Here is a 27,512-nt window from a genome sequence, read left to right as displayed (position 1 = left end):
ACTTTATATACATATTAAGCAAATGCATTACTGTGTTTTTATTAGAAAAATATGTCTATAAAAATTTACATATTATAATCTATATGCATAGATCAATAGAAGGTGCCATAAGTGGAATTTTTCACGATTATATCACAATTGCAAAGAATCAGAAAGCAGCGGCAATAGAATAAGCATGGGCATTCCTGATATCCGAATGCTCATTTCAGTGGAATTTGAAGTATTTGGCCACGTCCAAGGTAAGCTTTAGATAAATTTGATAATTTAAATTGTGTGGAAAAAAGAATTAAAATAGTTTCTATAAATTAAAATTTTGGCCTTTGTATTAAGTTGCCTCGTATTCACAATCTATTTATAGAATTCACAAATACCATATTTTAGTTCTCTTAATACTTAGATGAAAAGCAATAAATTAAAAAGAAATAAAAACTTGATGAAAGAATATGCCTTTATCAAAAATTTAGTGAGCAACTGAAGCGGATCAGCTTTTTAATTTTCCCTTAAAATAATATTGGATCCACTACAGAACTAGTAGTTCTCCCAAATTATAACAAAATTATCCGGGAAAATACTTTCAGGTGCTGCCAAAAATTTATATTATAAAATGTAGCCTAAAAATTCAACAGTGTAGATGGATTACAAACATATTTGGTATCTTATTAACTTAAATTAAAGGTCTTATATGTATTTATATTTCAACATAGTTAACTCAAATAAGATATATGTATGTATGGACATACATATGTGATATAAACTCAACCAAAGAGCTTAAATTAATTACAATAACTTTTGCCATTTTTGAAGTTTACTAGAAAACATGTTTCCACGTCAATTTATGAACATAACTCACACATTTTAGAGTGTTCAGCATAAAGTCTGCGAGAATAAAAAAATTAATTATCTTTAGTACTAGCAGCCCGAACCAGCTTTGCACAGGTATTAAACAATCATTTCAAAAGTTATAATTTTGTAAACACTCTCCCACACATACTTTCTCGTTTTTGCGTTTCGTCTTTAAAACTGAGTAAAATGAAGAAAATTCGAACATGAAAGTATATTTTTTTGTATTATTAAAAGTTTTTTTCTACTTTTTGTATTGCCTTTACTATATATTTTACTTTCTTTGAAAAGTAAGTTATTATGTAAACAATATTTGATGTTACTTTATTTTGTGGCAGCAATATAAATTAATTTTCAGGACCTCCGACCCGCGATAGACCAACATAAAGTTGGCCATGAGTAAAACATTCTTTTCGTAGGTCAATCCTTACTAATTCGAAAGTTTGGCCTTGGGAATTGTTTATAGTTAGGGCGAAAGATGTTTTCAACGGAAATTGAAGAAGTTTAAATGGGATTTGCGCAGATCACTTAGTATCATCGGAATTTTCGGTATAAGAGCGAGTTGGCCAGGTGCTGGGCCGGTGATAATGGTTGCTACAATTTAATTCTGCTTCAATCCCTTAATAAGCAGCCTCGTCCCGTTGCACATGTTTGATGGGCTTAAAGCTAGCCGCTGAGATCCCTCTATAATCGATTCTCGCCACTTACTTTTGAGGTTCTAAAATTTTGTTCAGTAAGTCGCTGCGATCGTTCGATACTCGGCTTCCGACCAAGTTAATTACAATTGAATGAAGTTATTGTATCTTTTGCACCGTCAGGGCAAGTTCTTTTATTAATACACATAGACACACTATCTACGGTCGATTGTTTGTCATTACAAACAGTCCCGAGAGGATAGCGTGTAGGAGACAACACTCGTTATGTGTGATACCATTTTTATTTCACACCATGTGTGCAGCATATATTGAAATTGCTTATCACTATTGGTTTATGCGTGGTTCAGCATAAACAAGAGATGTTTTAGTTATTTCTGTTTAATGAAATTTTCTTTAACTCTCCTCTGTGGGGCTTGGAGTCGACAAAGTTCGATCTCGTATGTTTGATGGAATAATCGTTCTTTTTTATCTTCTAGATGTGCTCGATAGCATTCACATAATTTTACAGCAGCATAGATTAGTAAAGCTAAAGGTATTACAACAAGTATCAGGTACAATACGAACTTTCCTAGTTGTTCTTCAATAGGAATCACTAATTTATACATTTTTAGAACTTCTAATTTTCTGCTTGTGCTTGAAATAAACCTTATTATCTAAATTAGTACTGTGATTAAATTGTAACAGATTTGGACCGTTAGCACGTTGTCCGTTCCACAAATGTTCCCCGTGATCTAATACAATAATTGGTCTATTATTTTCTTGAATAACATTACATTTCGCCTTACTATTTTCAAGCAATGGGATGGTACAGTTGTCGGGAGACTCCTGTTTACTAATATTTAATCCCAGATAATTTTTACATTTGGAAGATCTTTTGAAATTCGCTTTACATTTTGTAACATGACAGTCCAGTCGGACTTTGCCGTGTTTCTATGCTTAATGTGTATATAATTTACAGCGGTTATTTATTACGGGATATTTGTATGTTGTAATTATAGCATCTTTGTACATGTATACATGAATATCAGAATATTCTAAAATATTAATTATGGGTATGTTAAAATCTTCTTGGAGACAATTTCTTGAATATCTTTGAGGTTTAGGGTACCAGAATACAAGTTTCCTGTTTTAGCAAAATTAATGGTATTCGCGATTGCTTCTTATACCTTGTAAACTTCTGTAGTATGTTAAAATCTTCAATGGAGACCAGAATAAAAGTTTCCGGTTTTAATGGTATTCGTGATTGCTTCTAATTCCTTGTAAACTTCTGTAATAATTAAGTCTTCAGTAATTGACTTTGGATCTAGTGTTTCTAGTATTTTTTCGAATTTTTCAGGAGTACCGGTGACAAACTTGAGAATAGAACTTAAAAAGTTTAATGAGCGTTGGAGTCTACGATTTGAACGTATAAGCTGTGCCTTAAGTGCCTCTATTTTATTAATAAGAATTATTTCTCCTTTGTTTTCTTCTACAACGTATTTGAATTTCACGACATTCTCATATGGACGTAGGATAATTGACAAGTTTGCTACGTGGTACAGATAAGTCGTATTTTCAAATAGATCCGGTCTGATCTGTCTCTGTTAAAACATACTTCTTGAATTTAAAATCTGTGATTAGATCGGAATGGGATACAATAAATAATAAAAACAGATTAATTAATACCGTGCCGGATCGCATTGTGTGGCTTGCTTGCGGCTGCAAGTAAGGATCGTGTCCCCGCGATCTTCCTTAACTTTGTGCTGATTATATTGTTTAGCAATTTTATTCCTACGATCTGTTTTGGAATATATGATATCTCCTTGTTTATACGTGATGTTTCTTCGTCCTTTGTTGTGGTATGGCAATAGCTTCTCCTGATTGTTCTGAAGGATTTCTGAATACTTTTCGCGATTAAAGAAAACTACTTCAGGTTTGAGTTCTGTAGACGAGTGAATTTTAGAATTATACTGTCGGATGGCGTTAAAAAGTTCTTCACCTGGAGTCGTTTTATTTTCACTAGCTAAACTGGTACTGATTTAAATCAACGTACTGTGCAACCGTTCTACTTGAGCGTTAGATGTCGAGTGATTTAATGGTGTGGCAGTATGTTGTATATATAGTCGAGTGTAAACGGCCTTTGCCATGTTGCTGATAAATACATTTTCGTTATTAGTAATTAAATGTTTTTCATTTGGATACACTTGTGTAATAGCCCTGACAGACGACAGCGCTAATATGCATTAGCGGGCTTAATTTACATTTAATTGCGCATTTGACCCATGTTAATGCAAGTTTGTAATGCACAAGAATTTTGTGCATTTAGCTGAATTTACCAAATTTGAGTAGGCAACACTGCTCAAAAATGGCTGATTTTTTCTATTTTTTGGCAGATGTCGCTTGAAGTCTGCCACCTCCTTTGCGTTTGCAGCATCAAGAGTAAGCAGTTTTATATTGCTAATTAAATTATGTGCAAATATATTAACAAAAACAAATTTTAATATATTCAGATGGCAGAAAATAAACAACGCATAGTTTGCTATCCATTTTTCCATTATTTTAAACTTTTTCGCATACTTTTTCCGCATTACAGTCAATGATTACTTTTAATTTCACTCTATTATTTTTGAACGTAGTTAATAATAAAGGAATTTTTTTGTTAAATTTATATTCATTTTCCAAAAATACAAAAATTTCTATTAATAATTTTTATTTCACTTTTTTAATAAATAAACAAATTTCACTATCAGCTGTCTAAATGCACAAGTCGGCCGTCTGTCACCATAAAATTGCTATGCGCATTAGCGTTGCTTAAGGTGCATTAATTTTGCTCGTCTGTCAGGGCTATTAATTTACATTTACTTGCGCATTTGACCCATGTTAATGCAAGTTTGTAATGCACAAGAATTTCGTGCGTATAGCTCAAAAATGGCCGATTTTTGCTATTTTTTGACAGATGTCGCTTGAAGTCTGCCGCCTCCTTTGCGTTTACAGCATCAAAGGTAAGCAGTATTGCTAATTAAATTATGTGCAAGTATATTAACAAAAACAAATTTTAACATTTTTAGATGGCAGAAAACAAGCAACGCACAGTTTGCTATCCATTTTTCAAATATTCTTAACTTTTTCCCACACTTTTTTCGCATTACAATCAGTTATTGCTTTTAACTTAACTCTATTATCTTTGAACGAATTTTTCGTTAAATTTATATTGATTTTCCAAAAATACCAAAATTTCTATTAATAATTTCTCTTATTGATTTTCATTTCACTTTTTTTTTTTTAGATAAATAAACAAATTTCACTATCAGCTGTCTAAATGCACAAGTCTGCCGTTGCTTAATGCGTATTAATTTTTTTCGTCTGTCAGGGCTATAAAAGAAGCGACAAGTTTGGTCATCATAGCTTTAGTGGTTTGAGATATTTACATTAAACTAATTAGGGCGGGTCACGGCCGCTTTTTAAAATTTTAAACTACAGATACTCCAACTTACTTTAAAGCCCTTACCTAAAGTAGAGTTTTGTGCCTTAAACTTTTACACTTTTTCGATTATCGGCTGTAGTAAAGCGTAACAACAGCCAGATATGACCGATCTGCAATTCCAAGTTCGATCAAGATATATCAATTTTTACATAAATTATCAATTGTACGGGCGGACGGACAAGCAATTGTTGGATTTCAATTCGTCTCATCATCCTGAACTATTTGTATGTAACCCTATATGTATCTCGATTATTTTAAACGTTAATAAACTACATCTGTAAAAAAAACAATAATAATATATTAGTAATTTTTTTTCTATTTTACCACAGGTTGTTACTTCACAAAATATACTCGAGATCTTTGCACTAAAGCTGGAATAAAAGGATGGGTTAAGAACTCCAAACAAGGGACCATAATAGGGAAAATACAGGGTCCAAAAGAGGAAGTTAATAGGATGTAAATATTAAATTTAATTTAATAACAACAAGTTTTGAATGGGATATAGAATAGCATCCCACGAATTCGGGGTTAAAATGGGTATGATACAACAGCTTCGCCAAATTAAGAATATATATGTATATATATATGAATGTACATATATGTATATAGTTGATGCTGACTTATTGTTTTTGAGATATGTGCAATTGAAGTTCATTAATGCAACGCGAAGCTGTTGCAAGTGCTGCCAAACATACCCGAAGAAAGTGCTATTTTGACAAACTTACAACACTACTGTCGCGATTGACATCTTGAACACACCCTTAATTTCAAGTTTTAATAGAAATTGGTAATTGATATATACATACGTAACATATCTATGCTTAAGAGTACATTTGTACACCCAGCGAAATATTTATAAAGCCCCCGTCAAATATTTTCATATTTTTCTTGGATAAATTGGTGTAAGCTTCCTGCATTTTAAATTTACGGGATGACATTTGAGTTATTTCATATTCATTTGTTTTTCTAATCGCAGTAGACGGTGAATATTTAACAAGAACCGTTATCTCTGAGCGAAATATTTATAAAGCCACAGGGCGCTTATTTGCTTCTATTGCTTGTTTAGTCGTGAAAAATAAGACTACATATGAGTTATTAATTATTGTGCCATAAATAATTTAATTATCTATATGTTTTAACTTTTTTTCGAAATCGTAAAGCGGGAAAGCTTTGACAGAAAAAGAGAAAGGAAAAATAATAGCATATTATGAAGAGGGTTTGTCAAATTGAGACATTTCAAGACGATTAAATAGGTCGAAGGATATTGTAAGAAAGTTTTTACAATTAGGAACCAATTATGGAGAAAATAAGAGAAGTTAGAGGCCTCAAAAAATTAACAAAAGGCAAAAACGTTCCATTAAACAACTTATTACGCAGGAAAATGTAAGTGAGAGACAAATAAAGCAACAAAATATTTTGGTGATAGGAGTACATCGAATACAACAAATACTTAGATGTAAATTAGATAGTATTTACGACAAAAAATGCGCCAAACCGTCATTGACCGACAAACACAAATTAGCCAGGCTTCGTCGCCGAAAAATATCGCTTTTGGGATGACGAGAGGAACACCGTTATATTTATTGACGAAAAAAATTCAATTTAGAAGGCCCAGATGGTCTCCAAAGCAGAAACGTAAGCGATGAAATTTTGGCGGCGGATCACTCAGAATTTCGGCTTGGATAACCTACAGAGGGAAAACTCCAGTTTGGTTTGTAACACCAAAAATGGAATCGGAATACTACCTCAAATTACTGGATGAAGTTTTAATTGACTTCGGAGAGGAATTTACTTTTCAGCAAGCGATTTATCGTTCCAAGATAACAGCTGATTTCTTGCTGGCTCGGAATATAAAATTTCTCGATTAGCCTGCAATTAGTCCCGACCGAAATCCTATTGAAAATTTTTGATCTGTGTTATCAGCCAAGGTTTTCGAACAGGGACGACCATTTGATAACGTAAAATAACTAAGTAATAAATAGAAATGCCGTCGTCGAAAAATTAGCAACAACTGATCAAACCGTTATCCATTATTTAATTAATTCATTGATCAGACGCCTGGAAGAGGTTACTACTAACAATGGAGATCATACATCTTATTAAACATTTTAATTTTCTCTTAAATATTAAAAATATAATGCATAATCAAAGTGGTTTTATAATTATTTCATTCTGCTTGTTTAAATTATGTTCAATTTTTAGTTAATTCTAACTATAACATTAATTTAATTAAATAGTTATTCGAAAATATAATAAATAATACCAAAGTATAAGTTTTTCTTTCATTATTGAGCAAAAAGAAAGTGGCTCTATAAATATTTCGCTGGCTGTATATGATGTCAATAATTCACATGAATATTTGTAATATGATATCTTATCTTATCTACATTTATAGCCGTTAAGAACTGTTAAGAACTCTGAACAACTTTCATTCAATATTTAACTTTTATTCAATTCTATTCTAAACTAAATTTTACCACATATTTGGCAAACGTATTTTTTTCAATATTATTTTATTTATTGGATCTGCTTTTTTTAAGCCTAACAATAAGTTATAAAATCTGAAATCTATTTAAAATCTAGACAAGCTCAAGCAAGTGATTGAACAGTTTAGGTGAGACGTTGCTCTTTAGAACGCAGGCATATCTCTTCTTTTAAGGCGTGTTTGATCGCAGGAATGTACCAAAGGATAAACAAAAGGGTTTGGGTGGTCTCGGAATTTAGATACATATTTAATTCTGATATCTTCTACTTCTTTCTTTACCATAGGAATACCAAGATCTTTATGAATATTTTCATTACGCATGTACCATGTTGAATACGTGATTGTTCTAAGCATTTTCGGTTGGAACCTTTTGTGCTATATCGATATTAGTTGCACAAGTCGTACCACACAGTTGAATGACATATATTCAAATCGACTTTATGACCGCTTTGTATAAAAGCACTTTGGTGTCTAGGTTAAATTGGCTTTAAATTGGCAGCTCTAATCTTCATACATGTTATTTTACTAGAGATGTGTTTTCTCCACGTGAGCCTTCTATCTAGGTGAATACCAAGATATGTTACTTCGTTCGCTTGGGGTACTGAAATATTGTTCATTTTTACTGTAACATGCTTACACTTCTGTTCATTCACATTTATACGCCAGTTCACTATCCATTCTTCAACAGAACTTAAATGCTCTGCTAATATTCTTCATGCTAAAATGTGGCAATTGTTACGCCTCACTAAAGTTGTGTCATCCTCAAAGGTTAAATTTAAAACATTGTTAGCTGTTTGAAGCTGTTTCACGTAACTTTATTAGTACAATAGAGTGATCAGAAGATAGATCAGTATATGTATGTATCAGATGTTATGTGAGATTTATTTACATATATTTCTGATTACAGCAAAATCAATTAAATCTGGTATTTTGTTACGACCACTAAACCAATATGTCGGCTTACCAGGAGATATTATTTCAAGGTTATTGTGCCTATTTATAACAGTTTGATACAGCTATCGTCCTTTCGGGTTAACTAGTCGTGAGCCCAATACATGTGTTTTGCATTGTAATCTCCACCCGCTAGAAATCTATGACCCAGCGTTCCGAAAACTCTTTAAATTGGTTGTCTGTAATTGTAAACCGAGTTGGGCAGTACATAGCTGTCAAGTTGAATCCACGCAACGATTTTTTATAGATATTATTCTAGCTTGTAACTGCGCTGTAGCATGAGATTCTAATGCGTGGTGATTTAATGGTTTTCTAACCAACCCTGTTTTTCCACCATGTGCCTTTCCATCTGGGTGATTTGTAACATAGATTCTAAATCCCGGTATAAAGAATTGTTTTTATTATTATTTTCTTCCAGAAATCTAATAAGCTCCAATTTTTGTTTGTGAACACCGTTAGCATTCCATATACAAATGTTCAATATACTAATTTTTTACTTAAAAAGTTCACAACATTTGGTTTTGTGATCTGATTATCTCTTGAATCATATTTTGCATTGCAGACATAAATTGTATCATACATTGTGTAAGGTTGAAAATTATAGTTTCAACGCTTCCATTTGGTTGGGTTTAAGGCAATTGCATTTTTGCAGTGTTGCCGTTGCATTTCACCACAACTGCATAGCTCCCTTGTGTAGCATTATTTTTAATAGTACCCAGTTGTAAAACATAGGCATGAATTTGAATATTTTCATTAGGAGGAATATTTATCGTTTGATTACGAGGTGCTTGAATTCCGACAGACAATTTCGTTTTTTGGTCTTTATATACATGGCAACCCCTATAGCTAGTAGTGTGATTCCCCCCCCAAATACCACATTCTTTATTTAAATCATATTTCTGAAGAATACATTTTGATGTGGGATGTAAATCACCACGCAGACACTGTATAGGGTGCAATATGATTTTGTGTGTCCATACTCTTGACAATTTGTGTATTGTACTGGACCATTTCTTTTGTGTGGTTCCTCAACGGTAATTCTGCGATGAAGCAGATATTTTAGGTTGTAAACGGAATGTGTTTCATTTTTTTAAAGTTAGTTAGAATTTGGCATCAATTTTATTTTGAACATTGGATGTGGGTCTTTGGTTCCGTTAAAAATATTTACTACTATTTAGTGCTAAAACCGCGTTCTTCGAGTGCTTCTTTAACATCGTTAGAGTCTACCGAGGACTTTATACCTTTAATAACAACAACTAGGCCTTTTGAGCTTTTCAGTTGGTAAGAGCAGTAATTCTTGTTATTGTTAGACAAGTATTTTGCAACATCCATGAAACTTTTTTCAGTGTATGTTTGAATTTTTGTTTTATCTACATTGTATGTTAGCTTTTTTTAAAGGGCACTATGTGAAAATTGTTTGTGTCTATTATATTGCTTAGTTTTGAGACAAGCGCATTTAAGCTGCGCTAACGCAAATAGATTGGAAAGGGTTTGGCTTTCACGACTGTGGTAGTTCCAAGATACATCGTCGTTAGCATTGTAGAATCATACAAGTAAGAAAAGAACCATATGGTCGTCAACAGCTGAGGTCAACTGATCGAAATAGTTGATTTTTCGGCACAGAGATTTAAGTAAAAGGACTTAAAAATAGTAAAAAGGTTGCTATATACGCGCGTTACCGATATTTTTTGGGTGTTTGGTTGCCCAGGATGCCTATTTTCACCCATATAATATATACAATACTAAACAAAACTACTTGGAATAATTTAAACAAAAATAGATATATTCTTTAAATATTTTTAATAAAATAGGAAAGATTTACCAATATTTTGTTACAATAAATAAAAATTCAATCAAAACTAGGTAAATTACATCTTGATGAATTTAAATTATCGAAATATATTTAAAAATGTAACAAAAACGTACTTAAAGTGATAAATTGGATAGCATAACACGGCAACACACTCTTGCCTTTTCTAAGATTTGGCCGTTTTAGTAGTAGAATATTTAGGAAATCCTAATGAAGTGCCTGGCCTCTTAATGCAATTTCTGTCATTCTATAAGCTTTCGCCTGTGTATGTATGAGTGAAAATGATAGGATTTGTTACTTGTAGATTTATACAATGGTCGTTAGGCTCTTTGTTCAGTGTGAAAAATCTGTTGCACTTTAGGATTTCTGGATTTTTACCATTTGGCGTGCGTGGTTGAAATTTTTTGGTATTGACCGTTGATTTAACTGAAGTTAATTATTAAACTTATTAAAATAAATAAAAAAAGAAATATTTTACCGTCAATACAAAATTCATAATCGTGTAAACGTAAAATTTTTCAGGATTGACCAGGTATATTTTAAACACGGCCGAAGAACACCAACACAAAAAGAAGAGCCACGCGAAGGAACTGAGAATACCCCGTTTTGGTTCAACCAGGGCCATTTTTTAGGAGCGCGAGGAGGCCGCCACTGTAAATGGGAATTCTGCATTAAAAACTAATAATAATAGGTTGTCAAAAAAGTCTTGCGGTATTTTTATTGATTTTTTTTTTATTGAAATTGAAATGAATTTTTGATGACTCATGCCCAGCTCTTGACCGATGCTACGGCTGCTACTATGCCGGTCTCTTTCGACCAATTCAGCGATTTTATAGCAATTTTCGACGACAGGCCTTCCCGAGCGTGGCGCATCTTCGACTACCTCTACACCAGAACGAAAACGTTGAAACCATCGTTGTGCGGTGGAAATGTATCGGCAGAGATAAAGAGATGTCCAACTCCTCTCTCACTGGAAGTGAGAGAACAATTGCTAAACGTCAAAACCACCTAAACTTTGACAGTTCATCGAGTTCAGGAGGTTTTGACGTTTAGCAATTGGAAACGAGCGATGGCCAGATTGAATCTTACCAAAAAAATATGTAAACGGAGGGATTTGTTGCATCGTTCAAGACCACTTATAAAAAATGTAAAACAATGAAAATTAAATAAATTTGTGAAATTTAAGGTATTTGATGAAACGTTTTGTAATTTGAAGCATCATAGTTTTATTTTCAATGGAAAATGATTAAAAACATTTAATGTTTGAGAGCTAACAAGCTTAAATCCTGTTATTGGGTATTGAAAGGACAAAAGTCAGTTGTTCTAATATTCTTTAAAAATATTTAAATAGTTTCTCCATATAATAAATAACCACTATTTAGTAATTTTTATTCGTACTAAATGTTGGGTATTGGGTTGATAAATGCCCAAAAATTGTAATTTTGTTCAATCTGGCCATAATGGAAAATGTTACAAAAAACGCTAATTGTAAGGCGCTCTCACACTGGAATAAGTTTAACATCCCTATATTCCTTGTTATAGCATGACCCGATGCGACGAATAAAACTAGAACTACGCGCCTCAGTATATACAGTAATAAACCTTTTCTTTGTTTACATACATATACTCACCTCTAGAAAATCTTAGGGTGTTGTGTTACACTTTTTTTGCTACTTTCATGGTAATCAGGGTGTTGTGTTAGCATTTAAACTACATATAAATTTTAAATTTTGATGACCGAGACTTTAAAAGATATTAAATAATGCAAGTTTTTACGTTATTTAAGTGATTATATTGAATTACTTTGCATATCTGTTCAATTTTATTGGGATATTAGTTGTTGTTTAATGTTAAATCAGTTGTTTTTTTTTTTTTTTGTGGAATTTTTAAACACGCTTCAAGTATTTCCAAATTTTTTCATGCAGTAGGATACAATCCTGGGTGGTAATTTGTCGTTTGACATATACAAATTGACAACTCGTTAGCCGTTATAGGAAAACATCAATTGGAAATTGAGTTTGAAATGAAAGATATGTCGAAGTTTTTAATAAGAATACATATTAGTGTTAATAATAAAGTTTATATTAAAAATTGTAGAGCCTTTTTATTGCTACGAAAATTCACAACCCGACGTTTTAAAATACTTTTTATAAGAATTAGAACATATTTTTCTTTAAGAATTTTTAATAGGCAGGCAGCCAGCCCTCATTTTCGGCACATCAAATTTTTGAGCATTTCACATAGGTAACTACCTCCCCCTTCTAAAATAAAATTTAATATATTTAATAGAATTGTAGGATTTTGGATGCATCTATTGTGAGGGCTTAGAAATCTTTATTAATTATTAAATTATTTTGTGCAATATTTTTATTAAATTTTATGTAAATTATTAATTATTTTTATTTTAAGTTGAAAAGGTGAAAATAGGCCTACCGGAGAACCGAACACCTAAAAAAGTCTGTAACGCGCTTTATTGCAAACCTCTGGGGTGGTGTGGAAAATGCAAAACTTAAATATTCAAAAATAAATTATCAAAAATAGTATACGGATGAGAATTAGAACGATGTATTAAAAATTCAGCTTCAAATGCCTAAATATCTTCTTTCCAAATTAAAATTATTGGTAATAATATTTCAAAAACTTACGAATACAAACCGTTTTATGTTTTCTGTCTGTCAATTGAAAACAAATACATTCAGAAGAAAACTCACCACCGAGAAATCTAAGAACAGGGCTGCTTTTTATTAATACGAACTCACTACATAAAGAATATCTGACTATCAGTAAATGATATTTTTATGGGCGAAACATGACACACTATGGCGTTTAAATCAAATATTAGTAAATATATGTCATTAATAAATAATTTCCTTTTATATTAAGCAACAATATTTATAGTTTTTGTTATTTAATAGAATAAATTTACTAAGTATTTACTGCCTCAATATATACAGCACTGCGTTGCTACCTCTGAAAATCCAAGATGGCCGCTATTCACCCCTCAGAAAGCTACCACGAAAAGGTTATCTACTGTATATACTGTGCTACGCGCTTTCAGCGCCAACTACCGAAAATACCGCAAGACTTTTTTGACAACTTATTATGTTATTTGTTTTCTGCAATTGAGGTATAATCTGTTTTTTTTTTATTTCCTTTATAACCTTTGTAAAACATGTAGATAAAGTGTTTTTCGATAATGCAGTAAATACTGGCAACACAGCTTACACACAGTTTACACTAAAGATTTTATGCTGGTTAAAACCTGCGCATTTGAAATTTTGAATTTTCAAAAATAAATGTTTCCCACTAAGGCGTTAGATAGCAAAAATCTTCGTTCTCTATTAGAAAAGTACAAAAAGTGAATGAATCCTGTAAAAAAATTGATTAGAAAAGTTAAAGATTTAGTCCACTTGACACAATTTTTTCTACTATGTATCCTATGAAATTTACAAAAATCCATAAATGTAATAAAACAATAATATTAAAATTATATATAGCATAGATAACTTACAATGGCACTTATGCTATCACAGTTGGCTTTGGTGTAATTTTTTGTGCAACCATTTTTCAAAAAAAATGCAAGTTTTGTCTCTTTTTGCGCAACAGCTTTGACAGTGATTCTCTTTCGAACCTTCAATTTTAACCAAGTTTGGTTCTTTGAACTGAGTGCATCATACATACTGCGCAGTTTGCTTATCGAAATATCGAAAGTAACCCAAATTATTTGTTACGACCGTTTTCTCGTTATGTGATTAAACATGATTGTTGGAGAATGGTTTTCTCATATTTTGTTAGCAACAAGAACAGTTAAACTTTACGGAAAGATGGGATCTTGGCTACTTTCTAAACAGAGCATGAAATGACAGATGTTAGTTGTAAAATCCTTAAGAAAAAAATGCTGCATAGAGGGTGTTCAGACTGAGACTTTTTTGCGCTTCTTATCATTATATAATATATTATGCATATTTGCATTCAGATAAGCATATTAATGTCAAAAATTCCTCATAGCCACATATTTTGTATAATGCAAACCTAAATAAACACGGCGGCAACGTTTAACATTGAAAATTTCTTAAGAAATTAAGAATTCAAGTTGGCTAGAGAAACGAGGCAATTGCAATTTTTCTGCAAAATGGCTTGTCGCGCGATGTTTAATACTTGTAGAAATGTATGTAAGTATTGTTAAATAAATTAAGTAATTTACCAGCGGGTAGAGTTCTTAACGCTTTATTGAGATGAGTACCATCAGCACTGAGTTACAATCAGAGAAGAAGCTTGTACATACTTACATGTCCTCCGGTATTTATAGGAGTACAAAGGAATTTAAAATACCGTAACTTTGAAATATCAATAAACAAAAACAAACAAACAAATGACAAACATAAATGTACTAGCTTTTAACCAGCGGCTTCGCCCGCAGTGGAGCCGTTAAGTAAATATGAGAGATAAAGGGTAAGAGTATAATAATAGAAATGAGTCAATATGATAACTAAATGTTATTGCTTGGCTGAGATCAACAATTTTTAAAAATTACTACAGACAATGAAGTTTTAACAGCTTAAAATATGCGTATTGAAATGCAACAACAAATGTTAAAATATATTTCACCGTAACAAAAATAAATAATTTTGAATTCTAACAATTTAAAAAACTAAAATAAAATATAAATAAAGTATTAATCTAGGATATTTATGTAGACAATGTTATAAGTTTTCCCGTCGGGTGCAAATATGTGTAAATTCCGGGCATTAGATATACGTGTACAGGCTACATAAAGTTGACCATGAGAGAAGCATGGGTTTTCTAAATGCACTCCTGCTACCTGTAATGTTTGTCGTTGTGCCTAGTAACAGCAAAGCTAAGCTTGACGGGAAACTGAACCCTTTTAAATTGGAATAGAAGGTCAGTGGGAATAATTGGTATCCTAAGTATTATAACACTATTTCCCTTTCCGACACCTCTTAAAATAGTAGCGCCAAGTATATTCTGTCCCAATTTTGTTATCCGAAGCTTTGATCCATTACATAGCCAGGATCATCTAGATTTCGCATAAGCGTTACTGGTACATTTAGTTTCAATTTAAGTTTATGTGACGGTACACCCGATAGTTCAAGTGAATTTAAAAACTCCACAGGATATGAAGTACTTAGTTTCGTATCTATAATTGTATCCATTGACAAATATTCCTTCATTTCTCCTTGAACCCCTTTTAAAATGTCAGTGTTGTTTAATTTCTTGGTGCTAATATTGCTCTTGCACACAACCACTGATCACTACACAAATTTTGTTGCAATTCCGGAAAAACATTAGCAATGAGATCCACATCACTTTCTACTAAATTACAAAATTCTCTTGACAGTAATATATAGCCTTCAGCGTTAACATCTAAACAACCATCACCAATTTTCAACAACATTTTGCGTAAAGTCCTGAATCCACGTCGTTATGAAGATGCACTCTCATATTCGTTTTCAGGCGGAGTTTTTCAACTGTCGACCATAAGCTTGATGATTTAATGCACACTTGAATTTCATCTGCTGGTGTCCCTCTCTGAATCACTGGGAGGGTTTAATGGAAATCACTTATAAATTCCTTTGACTCATCTGTAACATTTAATAATAAAGTTTTCAAAGGCTCTTTTGGTGCACCAAGTAATGGAAGTGAAACTTTAGGAACAGCACATTCCAGCAGTTTCATTTTTCCATTTAAAAGCATCGCATTTTTTATTCATGGAGCCAATAACAATCAATGGATGATTATGATATTCATTTGAAGGATCATATTGAAACCCAGTACCATTAAACACAGCCCAATCATTACGCATGAAATGTCGGCGGCGCGTGGTCTGCGTGTCTGCATTATGAATTCTTCTCGTCTGCGATTGTTCTGGTGTTTCTAACGCTCTTCTAGTTGTCTGCAGTGCAGTTTGTCTTTCCAAACGAACTCGTGCCTGAAGAGGCGTTTCAGCTGCTCTCAAAACTCTTTGTCGCTCTGCTTGTTATTGTTTTCTCAGCTCTGCGTGAGCCAAAGTTTCTTGATTTCGTGCAACTTTTGCGGCGGGGCCTGCGATGAATTTTTGGATAGACCAGATTTTCGCTTCCGAGGCATTTTCAAAGAAAAGCAGAGTAAGAATTAACATCAGCGAGTAAGATCTAAAATAATAAAGTGACAGCTAACCACAAAAATTACGGATTACCTCAAAAATTTGAATAGTTTTATACTGCATGTAACGACAGAAGAAAATAACAATAAACATAGAAAAATTAAAAGCAGTTGAAACTATATTCAATTGAATTAGATATTGTCGTCACCGCCGGCAATATAGTGGGACGCTATTACAGTATTCAGGGTTGAAACTTCATTACTGTAATGCTAGATGGCGTTGAAGTAGCTAAATTTGACGTTTTTTGACAAACAATTTTTTTATCTTTCGTAAATACCTTCAAGAGTATATGTACAAAGTTTCATGATGATCGGTTAAGTAGTTTTTGCGTGAAATATTTTGCGTATTGATAATTTAATTCGTTTTGCATTTAATTTCTTTGGTACTAATTTTAGAACTTAAGTGTAAATTTGATGTAAAGTTGCCACTTTTTTAGAGATGGCGCTGAGGGATAAAATACGCGCCACTCAACGCTTTATTTAGGTGAGCCAGTAAGTCTTCGTCTTTTCTTACCAAAAGAGTCCTTTTTAGAAAATGCACACATGGCTAATGGCGTTTACAGTTTTGCGTGTTCACATCACAACTATGTGAACTGTTGTACCCACGAATTCCCTAATTTTTTTAAAATCTTGTTTTCTGAATAAAAATATGTTCGTGTATGTATATTGAAAATTCGAGAACTTTCATAGGCGGAGGACAATAATCCTTTTCCTCATGTTCCTCTACATCAACCCCGTCCATAATATATAGTGTTCATTATATAGTCAAAGACAAAAGTTAACATTCAATTTACACCCAAAAACTGTAGATTTACGGGAAAATAGCTATCAAATTAGAAGTCCAGCATAAAACCTCTCGTATTTGAGAAAAATAAGGCAACTCGAGTTGAATTTGCCAACAAATACAAGAATATGGATGAATATTTTTGGACTAGAGTCCTGTTTCTGATGAATCCGTGATATTCTTTGATATTCCAACAAGATAACGACCCTAAGCACACCGCAGGTTCAGGAAAGGAATGCTCCGACATAATCACCAGACTCGAACCCGATTCAACATTTTTAAGAGCTTTTTGCCAGAAATAAGAAAATTATCTTAAAAAAAGAAGCTCCATCGGAAATAGAAAATTCTGTTCTATCTATGATTATCATTGAAACCAAATTTCTGAACACAACAAATGTACTGGCAGAGCAGGCTACAATTGCCCAACGATGAAGTCAGAGCAGATGCACTCAACGCCTTCATTTATGGCTTGAAAAGCCCCTTAAAGCCATTGTTTTTCCGGTACAGTCGAAAGATTTAGTGTCTGCATTGGCAGAGAAGCCAGAAATGAAGGCGTGGAGTGCATTTGCCCTGACTTCATCGTTGAGCAGTTATAGCCAGAGAAGCAGATTCGAGCATAGAGCGCAATACGTTTTCGACATCTTACGACAAAGCTATTGCAGAAAGAGAACAGGCGAGGAAAATAATATAAATCGAAGCCCTCGAAGTGAGGCAAAAACAATAAAGAGGAACGGGATGGTGAGAGAAACTCCCATTTCGTCAAAAGGTAACAGGATAATAACAGCCACTAAGATAAGAACAAAAAATAAGACCAAAGACAAGCCCCACAGCCAATTGAAATTGACTCATCTCCTTAGTTAAGACAGCCCACCACTTTTCCAAAGCCCAAAACTAGTTTCAAACAGGCCCAAAAAGTTACAATACGTCAGATAGGGCAACAGGACCAAGACGGCAGTGACTGAACAATGTTATTCAGAGTGCCCCAGATTCGCAAGAGCCAGAGTATCAAAAGTCTGCGGAAGCCGCTGTTATCGAAATCGAAGTCGACAGGGAGTGATGCTATAATGACTTATTGAATTTTTTAGATAACGCTACCAAACCATATATCAAGCGACAGCTGGGTGGGAACATATAAAAAGATTAAGCCCGGAACAGATCTACAATAAGTATTTTTTGTCGAAATCCTTTTCATCTTACGCTCATTAAATGGTTCGAGCAAAGTAACCAGTAAGTGCCTTATGAAAATTGTTGGTCAAATTTCTCTATTCTTCGTGCTATATACATACATTCACTTCATTTGATGCAATTATAGGATTCGACTTGTTAACACTACCAAATATAGCGCTAAACTTAGATAACAACACTTTTAATTACAAAATCAAATCAGTGTAAACTTCACATAAGCGGATGACATAACACGAGTAGTGCCTACATCCATCAAAATAAAATTCAAAAGCGTGATATTGAAAAGAATAAAAGAAATTCGACCTCTAACGAGGCGTTGCCATTCAAACAGTTTCTTAAAGATGGTATCATTAATACCATTAATTAATAATAAATTGCAAGATTTGCACTAAGGCAAAATACGAAAGGCACCCCAAAAAACAAATACCTAGGGAGACACTTATTCCATCATACGCTAAAGAAATATTCCACATTGCCAAGAATATCGTTGTTACTTGCATTGCCATATTCTCAAAATTCGCCACAGCACAGCCACTGGTGTCTCGCACAATGTAAAACCGTTTAATTTTAGCTGTTGAATTTATTTACTATCAGGGCACTGTTGGAAAACGGGTTCGACGTCGACATTGTGAACGCACTACCACTATACAGTTGCAGAGGATTAAGTTAAAACAAGGGCAACAATCGCTTACAATCGATCCATAACAGGAATCAGGAATAAAGGGTTGTTAAACTTATTCCAGTGTGAGAGCGCCTCAAAATTAGCGTTTTTTTATAACATTTTCCATTATGGCCAGATTGAACAAAATTACAATTTTTGGGCATTTAAATTCAAATACCCAACATTTAGTATGAATAAAAATTACTATATAGCGGTTATTTATTATATGGAGAAACTATTTAAATCTTTTTAAAGAATATTATAACAACTGACTTTTGTCCTTTCAATGCCCAATAAATGGGTTTAAGCTTGTTAGCTCTCAATCATTAAACGTTTTTAATCATTTTCCATTGAAAATAAAACTATGATGCTTCAAATTACAAAACGTTTCATCAAATATCTTTAAATTTTACAAATTTATTTAATTTTCATTTTTATAAGTGGTCTTGAACGATGCAACTAATCCCTCCGTTTACATATTTTTTTGGTAAAATTTCAATCTGGCCATCGCTCGTTTCCAATTGCTAAACGTCAAAACCTCCTGAGCTCGATCAACTGTCAAAGTTTAGGTGGTTTTGACGTTTAGCAATTGCTCTCTCACTTCCAGTGAGAGAGGAGTTAAACATCTCTTTATCTCTGACAGGAATAATGGGATACCCAACTCTCCTGTCACTGGAAATGTGAGAGCCGCTCATCTACCGAACTTTGACAGTTGACTGGATTGGGTAGGTTTTGACGTTTTGCAATTGGAATAACTGGAACGGCCAGATTGAAATTATACGAAAAATATATGTGAACGGAGAAATTTGTTGCCGCCGTTCAAGGTCGTTAATAAAAATTTAAAACAATGAAAATCAAAGAAAATGCGAAATTTAAACATATTTCATGAAACGTTTTGTAATTTGATGCATAATAGAAATCATTTTCTATTACAAATGATTAAAAACATTCATTAATTGACAACTAACAGGCTTAATTCACCTTATTAAGTATTTAAAGATCGAAAGTCAGTTGTTTTAATATATCATAAAATCATAAAAAAAGATTTAAGTGGTTTCGCCATATATTAAAAGTCCAATATATAATAATTTGCAATCGTAATAAACGTTGAGCGTTTTAATTTAAATGCCCAAAAATTCTTATTTTGTTCGATGTGGCCACAATGGAAAATGTTATTAAAAACGCTTATTTTGTGGCGCTCTCACACTGGAATAAGTTGGGCATCCCATTATCCCTGATCCATACACTCGGCCACTAACCTAACACTCATCGACATAATACACCCAGAGTCTAGCGAACATACGTAGGCCAGAGATAAAGAGATGTTTAACTCCTCTCTCACTGGAAGTGAGAGAGCAATTGCTAAACGTCAAAACCACCTAAACTTTGACAGTTGATCGAGTTCAGGAGGTTTTGACGTTTAACAATTGGAAACGAGCGATGGCCAGATTGAAATTTTATCAAAAAAATATGTAAACGGAGGGATTAGTTGCATCGTTCAAGACCACTTATAAAAATGAAAATTAAATAAATTTGTAAAATTTCATGATATTTGATGAAACGTTTTGTAATTTGAAGCATCATAGTTTTATTTTCAATGGAAAATGATTAAAAACGTTTAATGATTGAGAGCTAACAAGCTTAAATCCAATTATTGGGCATTGAAAGGACAAAAGTCAGTTGTTATAATATTCTTTAAAAAGATTTAAATAGTTGGGTGTTTGAATTTAAATGCCCAAAAATTGTAATTTTGTTCAATCTGGCCATAATGGAAAATGTTATAAAAAACGCTAATTTTGAGGCGCTCTCACACTGGAATAAGTTTAACAACCCTTTATTCCTGCGTAGGCCATCAATAATAATATTGCTAAAGCCCAGCTCAATAACATTGAAAGATCCAACCCGAATAGACAGGGTATTTAAGGTAGGCGAAAAAAACAATAGAAGATTAAGAAATAAGCTAACACCCCCTTGCACATAAGAATCTATTCAAGCAGACCTGGGAACGTCTGTTCTTATTAGAGGAAGGGTGGCCCATAAGGCCAACCTCAAATAGATGTTGTTTTCAAGTAAAAATTGCATAATATAAAATATTATTTGTTTATTTTATTTTTACAGGATTGGACTTGCAATCCTATTAGTATTGGGGGTTATACATACATGGTCGGATTATCGACTACTCCCACTCCAACTATACCCCGGTAATTGATGAAGAGTTACTGGTATGGGAGCAACTTGATTATTTAAAACATACAATTTAACAAACCTTGCTAACATAACAAACGACACGGTGTAAATAACCAAATTATTCTCTCAGTCGCACATGCGAAAACTGCTAGATGGGGATACAGAACATATTAAAAATTTATTGTTCGTGGTAAAATTACACCACAACATGGCATGAATTCTGTACTTCTTCGGCTCAGCACTCAAGGCAGAGATAAAGAAATGTTTAACTCCTCTCTCACTGGAAGTGAGAGAGCAATTGCTAAACGTCAAAACCACCTAAACTTTGACAGTTGATCGAGTTCAGGAGGTTTTGACGTTTAGCAATTGGAAACCAGCGATGGCCAGATTGAAATCTTACCAAAAAAATATGTAAACGGAGGGATTTGTTGCATCGTTCAAGACCACTTATAAAAATGAAAATTAAATAAATTTGTAAAATTTAAAGGTATTTGATGAAACGTTTTGTAATTTGAAGCATCATAGTTTTATTTTCAATAGAAAATGATTAAAAACGTTTAATGATTGAGAGCTAACAAGCTTAAATCCAATTATTGGGCATTGAAAGGACAAAAGTCAGTTGTTATAATATTCTTTCAAAAGATTTAAATAGTTTCTCCATATAATAAATAACCGCTATATAGTAATTTTTATTCATACTAAATGTTGGGTGTTTGAATTTAAATGCCCAAAAATTGTAATTTTGTACAATCTGGCCATAATGGAAAATGTTATAAAAAACGCTAATTTTGAGGCGCTCTCACACTGGAATAAGTTTAACAACCCTTTATTCCTGCTCAAGGTACGCTAGATGCCTCTGATTTTGAAAAAGGGACAAAAGTTTACATTGAAGTCTTACCAAAAAAATATGTAAATGGAGGGATTTGTTGCATCGTTCAAGACCACTTATAAAAATTAAAAACAATGAAAATTAAATAAATTTGTGAAATTTAAAGGTATTTGATGAAACGTTTTGTAATTTAAAGCATCATAGTATCATTTCCAATGGAAAATTATTATAAATTGAGAGCTAACAAGCTTAAATCCTTTTATTGGGCATTGAAAGGTCAAAAGTCAGTTGTTCTAATAAACTTTAAAAAGATTTAAATAGTTTCTCCATATAATAAATAACCACTATATAGTAATTTTTATTCGTACTAAATGTTGGGTGTTTCAATTTAAATGCCCACAAACTATTATTTTGTTCAATCTGGCCATAATGGAAAATGTTATAAAAAACGCTAATTTTGAAGCGCTTTCACACTGGAATAAGTTGGACATTCCTTTATTCCTGGATAAAATGATTACAAACTCGTTTCTTACTCTCTCGCTTGTCAGCTGGCAGCGGACCCTGATCTTTTTTCTGAGCTGGCAAAAATACACAATCAGTGTCCCGTCAATCTGCAGTTAGTGAAAAAGGCGGGATGCCAGAAGAATAGCGCTAAATCGAACTGCCAAAATTAGTGCGTTGTTCAAATTCTGTAGAATTAGATGTCGGTTGTTTGTAAAATTTTTTATATATATGGATGACAAGAATGAAACAAGATTGCGCAATGACGAGTTCAAATTTTGTTCGTTCTCCACATCTACGTCACGGTTGACCAACGTACAATCAGCTGATTTTCAGTTGCTTGTTTTTCTTTGCAATAAGAATCAATTTTGTATTGTAGGCATACAAAAACATGAATATCATTAAAAGTTAACATCAATGTAAGTGAATATTAATAAAAGATATCAAGTATCAATTTATTGTCTTATTTAATTTTCTTTTTTTGCTATACGTATGTTCGATAAAGTTTTTATTTAAGGAACGAATCCTAAAGTACATTCTTGCTCTGAAAAACAATTCTTTTACTTTCGAGCTACAATTTACAAAATCACTTAAATCTAAGTGTTTCTGGACGTAATTTGTACATACTTATATGCAAATCAGTACCATTTACATCGTCAAATACTGCTTGCAAGGCTCTCATATGCTCCATCAACATATCTGTTGGTTTTGAGAGTCCTCCTTCAAAAAGGTGATCCACCCAAGTATAAGACGAACAATTTTCTGAATTGGCACAAATTTCGGGGTTGTCTTTACCGAGTTTGTACCCAGCCAAATTCTCAAGTCCGTCGTTGTTCAGAATTTCCAAGGCATCATTTTTTTCAATTGGGTCAGTGGAATTTAGATCAACTGACACGTTGAAAAATATTACCTGCAAAAATATAATAAACATACATACAGGCGTATAAATAAATGGAATAAATTGTTACTTAAGATTATTATTATTATTAGGATTATAAACAGTGCAAAAACTTAGTTTGTATGTTAGTACATATTTGCATTTGCCATTTGCATTAGCCTCTGTAGGAGCAGTGGTTAACGTGGGAATAGCGCTAGGTAACAACTTAGTTGGATTCCGCGAACTTAAACCTGCAAGAGTGTTTGGCTATAATGCTATGCTATAATTACCCATTTCAAACTGCAAGTTTCTTTCGAAGGCTTCTGGCGCGAAGTGCAGTTCACAAATACATGCATTTTTAACATTAATTTTGTCCGTATGACGACAAAAATGAATCCATTGTTTTACTATTGTTTTATCTTTAGAAAAATGGAAAAATCTCCATTTCGTAGCACAATTTTTACCATTATTTTAAAAAATATAAAATTTCACAATTAATTCAACACTTGAAAACACAATCGAATTCACTTTCAAAAGCGCGGGCGAATAATAAGTCAACCGTGACGTCAGCAAGAACAGCTGACTGAAAGCAAACATGCGCATTGCGCAATCTTGTTTCTATCATTCTTGTATGGATGATATGAACCTACTGGGGAACCTTAAATAATATGTTTAACACCTATTTGCATACCTCAGTGGTAGTATGGTAATTGCAAAATACCCAGTTATTTATGAAATTTAAGTTAAAATTAATACAAATATGAGCATTTGTTATAATTATTTATTTATTAATATCATCAAATCAACAAAATAAATTTACAGAAGTGTTGTGGAATCTGATAGTTGTCGGAATCAGAATTGAAACCGATCAAAAAAAGCAGTAGGTGTCATGAATTCAGACATTATTGGTTTGATATTCGAAACAGAATTTGTATCGGTTTTGGGTGTCACGCAAACCAATTTTATCGGTTTTGCTGTCAGAAACAAAGCAAGAAGATATTCGCACACAGATTTGAAATGTAAGTTTCTTAAATTCATGTTAATTTATTGTTACGAATTAATTTATCTTTATTTCTATAGGAGAAAACATAAGAACAAAACACGTAATGTCTTAATTATTGAGTTTTGAAAAAAAAATGCGGATATTTAAGGAGGAGCCTGCTTTATAGGCTTAAAAAATCTATTTTTTTTTTGGGAGGGAAAGAAATAATTGATTAAAGCGAAATTTCTAGGGTTTATAGTTATATATTTAAACATCACCCGAAAATTTTTGGGATACGAATTCTTTGATATTCTGCCTTAGGGAAGCAGTTGCCTGATGCATCCCGCATGTGCATTTGTCGGACGGTGGGCAGTATGCAGGTCGCAATTTCTATCGGAAACAAAAAATTCAAAAGAGATTCATATTTGTCAATAACTTTGTTCAAGTTAAACTACGAAAATTTCAAAAATTAAGTGTTAAATTCTAAAAAATTTTAAAATTTGAAGAAAGAAGTGGTTTTTGACGAAAAAAATTTTACGTATGTATTCAAACTTAACTTTTCTTAGCTTTTTTTTTTGTTTAAATATAAGATAATATAATGCCAAAGATAATAAATTTTGCCCCAATTCCATACGTTTAGTTTTTTCTTTTTGTCCGCCAATGAAGAAAAATCGTAAGAATGAAAACCGAGAAATCGCGTGTCAAAGTTTTCGCTTTCTGCCCAAGCGCTCATATACATGTATGTACATATCTACCAGTGCTCGGTCACTATTTCCCTTCTAGCTTCGACCATATTTCAAATTCCCATATATAACATTGGGGGTATATTCTTAGATAATTTTTAAAGAGATTTAAGCAAAAAAAAAATTCCTCCCTTAAAGAAAATTTACAAAACGTATTAAACATAACTTAACACCCAAATGCGTCTATATTCATTCGATAAATGTTACCTTAAAATCTTTCTTTTAAAAACTTTAATAGGATTGCTTCCAAATGTATTCATTTGCTAGTTTCGTCACATTAGTAAACAGCTGATTCGAATATTGGTTTTGCGTATGTTCGAAAAGACAAAAATCCAATCAGATTCTGGTTTGCAATTCTGACAGCTAAGCAATTCTGTCTTGGATTCCACAACACCCCTGATAGCATGGATAATACGATACGAGACTCTTTGATTCGAGAGAGAGCTGTCAAAACTCGCATTTTTTATAACATTTGTCAATGATGCCACTGCTGAAAAACATTATATTGAGTATGTAATAAATTATACAAAACACTAAATAAAACACTTTGAAAATGCATACATATATAAAAGCTAAAATGCAAAATCATTAATAAATTTACATAAACATTTATTTTGCCATAATATGTTCGCACAGTTCAGTGAAATTTCATTTCACACTAATTTGGTCAAGTAATTACAGCGCTTTACTTCTGGCATCCCGCCTTTTCTGAAATCAACTGTCAAAAATTCCCTGATCTCCTTGGCTGTCAAATAATCAGGGAACGCGTTTGAGGGAAAAATGAGAGCCAATGCGAGAGTCTCGTATCATATTATCCCTGTTATCCATGCTGATAGTTCCCAGGGCAGTCGGGTCTACGTAACCGGAATGGAGCCGGATTTTTATCCGGTGACTGTCAACTCGGCATTATTCTGGCACTACAACAATAACAACAGCAAAATAATATATACATATGTACATATAGGCATTTTCATTACAATCTTTCAGTTGTTGTTTGTTTGTAAAATACTTTATTGCGGATATATGTATATATGTATATTATTGTTCTGGTTTTAGCATTTCCTATGTAACCATTTTATCCCCTAAATCCGGGGATGATATTCCGAACTTTTTTTATTTGTTTATATATATACATACATACGTAAATAAAATAAACTCCACCTCAATAATTAAAAGTCAGCGAAATACTTATATATTTCCTTAAAGTGGAGAACTACCTGCAGCCGTACCCATTTTAAAACTTTTTGTTTCGGGGACGCTTCTCTAAAACCATGTTTTTTTTAATTTCAGGATTGATTGGCTCTCAAAGGAAGGATCTCCTGGTTGTCAAATTGAAAAATGTATTTTGCAAAATACCACAACTCTTAACCGATTGGATTACAAGGATTTTGCAATTAGATTTTAGGATATATAAATTGATACATATATACCATTTTTTGATGCTTAATAAATAAACTCAGAAAACAAATTTTGTTTGTTTATAAATCACTATATTTTCACCCAAATTGCTACAGTTATTTGTAACAACATAGTATATCATTCAAGTTATCTAACAGCCTTGGAAACGGCCGTTCGCCTTCATACGTTCAAAAGACTTTTGCGCATCGTAGTTCCTAGGAACAAAAAGAATTTGAATACTTGTACGAGAAATATCAACGAGTTTTTTTACTTGTAGAACTGAGCATAAGCCTCCTTTTTAGGACTGTTAATCAGAAAGCTCCAGGCAACTGTTACGACTGCAGTTAGGGCAATGGCAACAGTCAAATTCTTCTTAATGGTTGCATTATGCAGGCCACGTAAAACCGGCTTAGTTGCACTTACAGTAGCTGGAGCATTGGCCATTGTAATTTCTGAAGGAAAAATGTTACATAACGTTAATTTATTAAAACAGTAATTCAATGATTTAATTGGTTATGTTTATAATTACTGGAAAGTTCAAATATATTGACACTTAAGAAGCAAAAACTGCAACTTTTAACGTAATTACGCAAAACTTATTGAATAATACTACCTTACGAAATGAATAGAATATAATATTAACAATCGTGAACTAGAGATAGTAAATCTGCTATGCTTTCAATGGAGTATGGATTCTTCAATAACACAGCACAGTGACCAGCAATTGACGTTGTCGAGAAAGCTTTATCGTAATATGGCCCCCGCATGTTATCTATGTTTGGCAATTACTTTTCGAAAAATATTTTGTCATGATAACAAATTCCCTTATAGTGCCCATACGCGAGCACACAAGTGCGTTCAATCGGTATGAATTCGTTTGCCCATACACGACACACAAATCCATTTTTCGTTCGTTCTTCACAGAGTTAACATATGCGACATGCAAGCGGAACATTTCTTGGAATTTATTTCTAATGTAGCATTTTTATCTATTTCAT

At 32.9% G+C, this 27,512-nt stretch overlaps 2 protein-coding genes across 4 annotated transcripts; one reads left to right on the top strand and one right to left on the bottom strand.

The window, feature by feature from the left end:
• LOC120768144 (acylphosphatase-2) lies at positions 1–26,584 on the top strand. 2 transcript variants are annotated; one of them, XM_040094702.1, is made up of 4 exons: positions 1–239; positions 5,289–5,415; positions 10,728–10,916; positions 10,978–10,991. In XM_040094702.1, exons 1-3 carry the CDS (start codon positions 176–178, stop codon positions 10,885–10,887), a joined length of 351 nt encoding a protein of 116 aa, XP_039950636.1. In that variant the 5' UTR covers positions 1–175; the 3' UTR covers positions 10,888–10,916; positions 10,978–10,991. The 2 variants fall into 2 exon arrangements, with proteins under 2 accessions (XP_039950636.1, XP_039950637.1); XM_040094703.1 differs by lacking the exons at positions 10,728–10,916; positions 10,978–10,991 and adding an exon at positions 26,407–26,584 and having other exon boundaries at positions 4–239.
• Positions 26,585–27,239, bottom strand: LOC120768145 (cytochrome c oxidase subunit 6C). Of its 2 annotated transcripts, none has more exons than XM_040094705.1 (3): positions 27,128–27,239; positions 26,786–26,966; positions 26,585–26,729 (listed from the first exon to the last, which is right to left on the bottom strand). In XM_040094705.1, the coding sequence occupies exons 2-3, from the start codon at positions 26,956–26,958 to the stop codon at positions 26,666–26,668; spliced, it is 237 nt and encodes a 78-aa protein (XP_039950639.1). In that variant the 5' UTR covers positions 26,959–26,966; positions 27,128–27,239; the 3' UTR covers positions 26,585–26,665. The 2 variants fall into 2 exon arrangements, with proteins under 2 accessions (XP_039950639.1, XP_039950638.1); XM_040094704.1 differs by having other exon boundaries at positions 27,044–27,134.
• Between the last annotated feature and the right edge of the window lie 273 nt (positions 27,240–27,512).

Source organism: Bactrocera tryoni, chromosome 2, assembly GCF_016617805.1.
Source record: "Bactrocera tryoni isolate S06 chromosome 2, CSIRO_BtryS06_freeze2, whole genome shotgun sequence".
NCBI classification, from domain to species: Eukaryota; Metazoa; Arthropoda; class Insecta; order Diptera; family Tephritidae; genus Bactrocera; species Bactrocera tryoni.
The sequence above is the reverse complement of the archived record's forward strand: the minus strand, read 5'-3'. Positions and strand labels throughout refer to the sequence as shown.

Bases quoted from the DNA above. Each gene is read 5' to 3' on its own strand.
- LOC120768144 (XM_040094702.1), top strand. From the start codon at position 176: ATGGGCATTCCTGATATCCGAATGCTCATTTCAGTGGAATTTGAAGTA. The intron at 240-5,288 runs GTAAGCTTTAGA...ATTTTACCACAG, and splicing joins AGTATTTGGCCACGTCCAAG to GTTGTTACTTCACAAAATAT. The intron at 5,416-10,727 runs GTAAATATTAAA...AAAATTTTTCAG, and splicing joins AAAGAGGAAGTTAATAGGAT to GATTGACCAGGTATATTTTA.
- LOC120768145 (XM_040094705.1), bottom strand. From the start codon at position 26,958: ATGGCCAATGCTCCAGCTACTGTAAGTGCAACTAAGCCGGTTTTACGT. The intron at 26,730-26,785 runs GTAAAAAAACTC...TTTTGTTCCTAG, and splicing joins GCTTATGCTCAGTTCTACAA to GAACTACGATGCGCAAAAGT.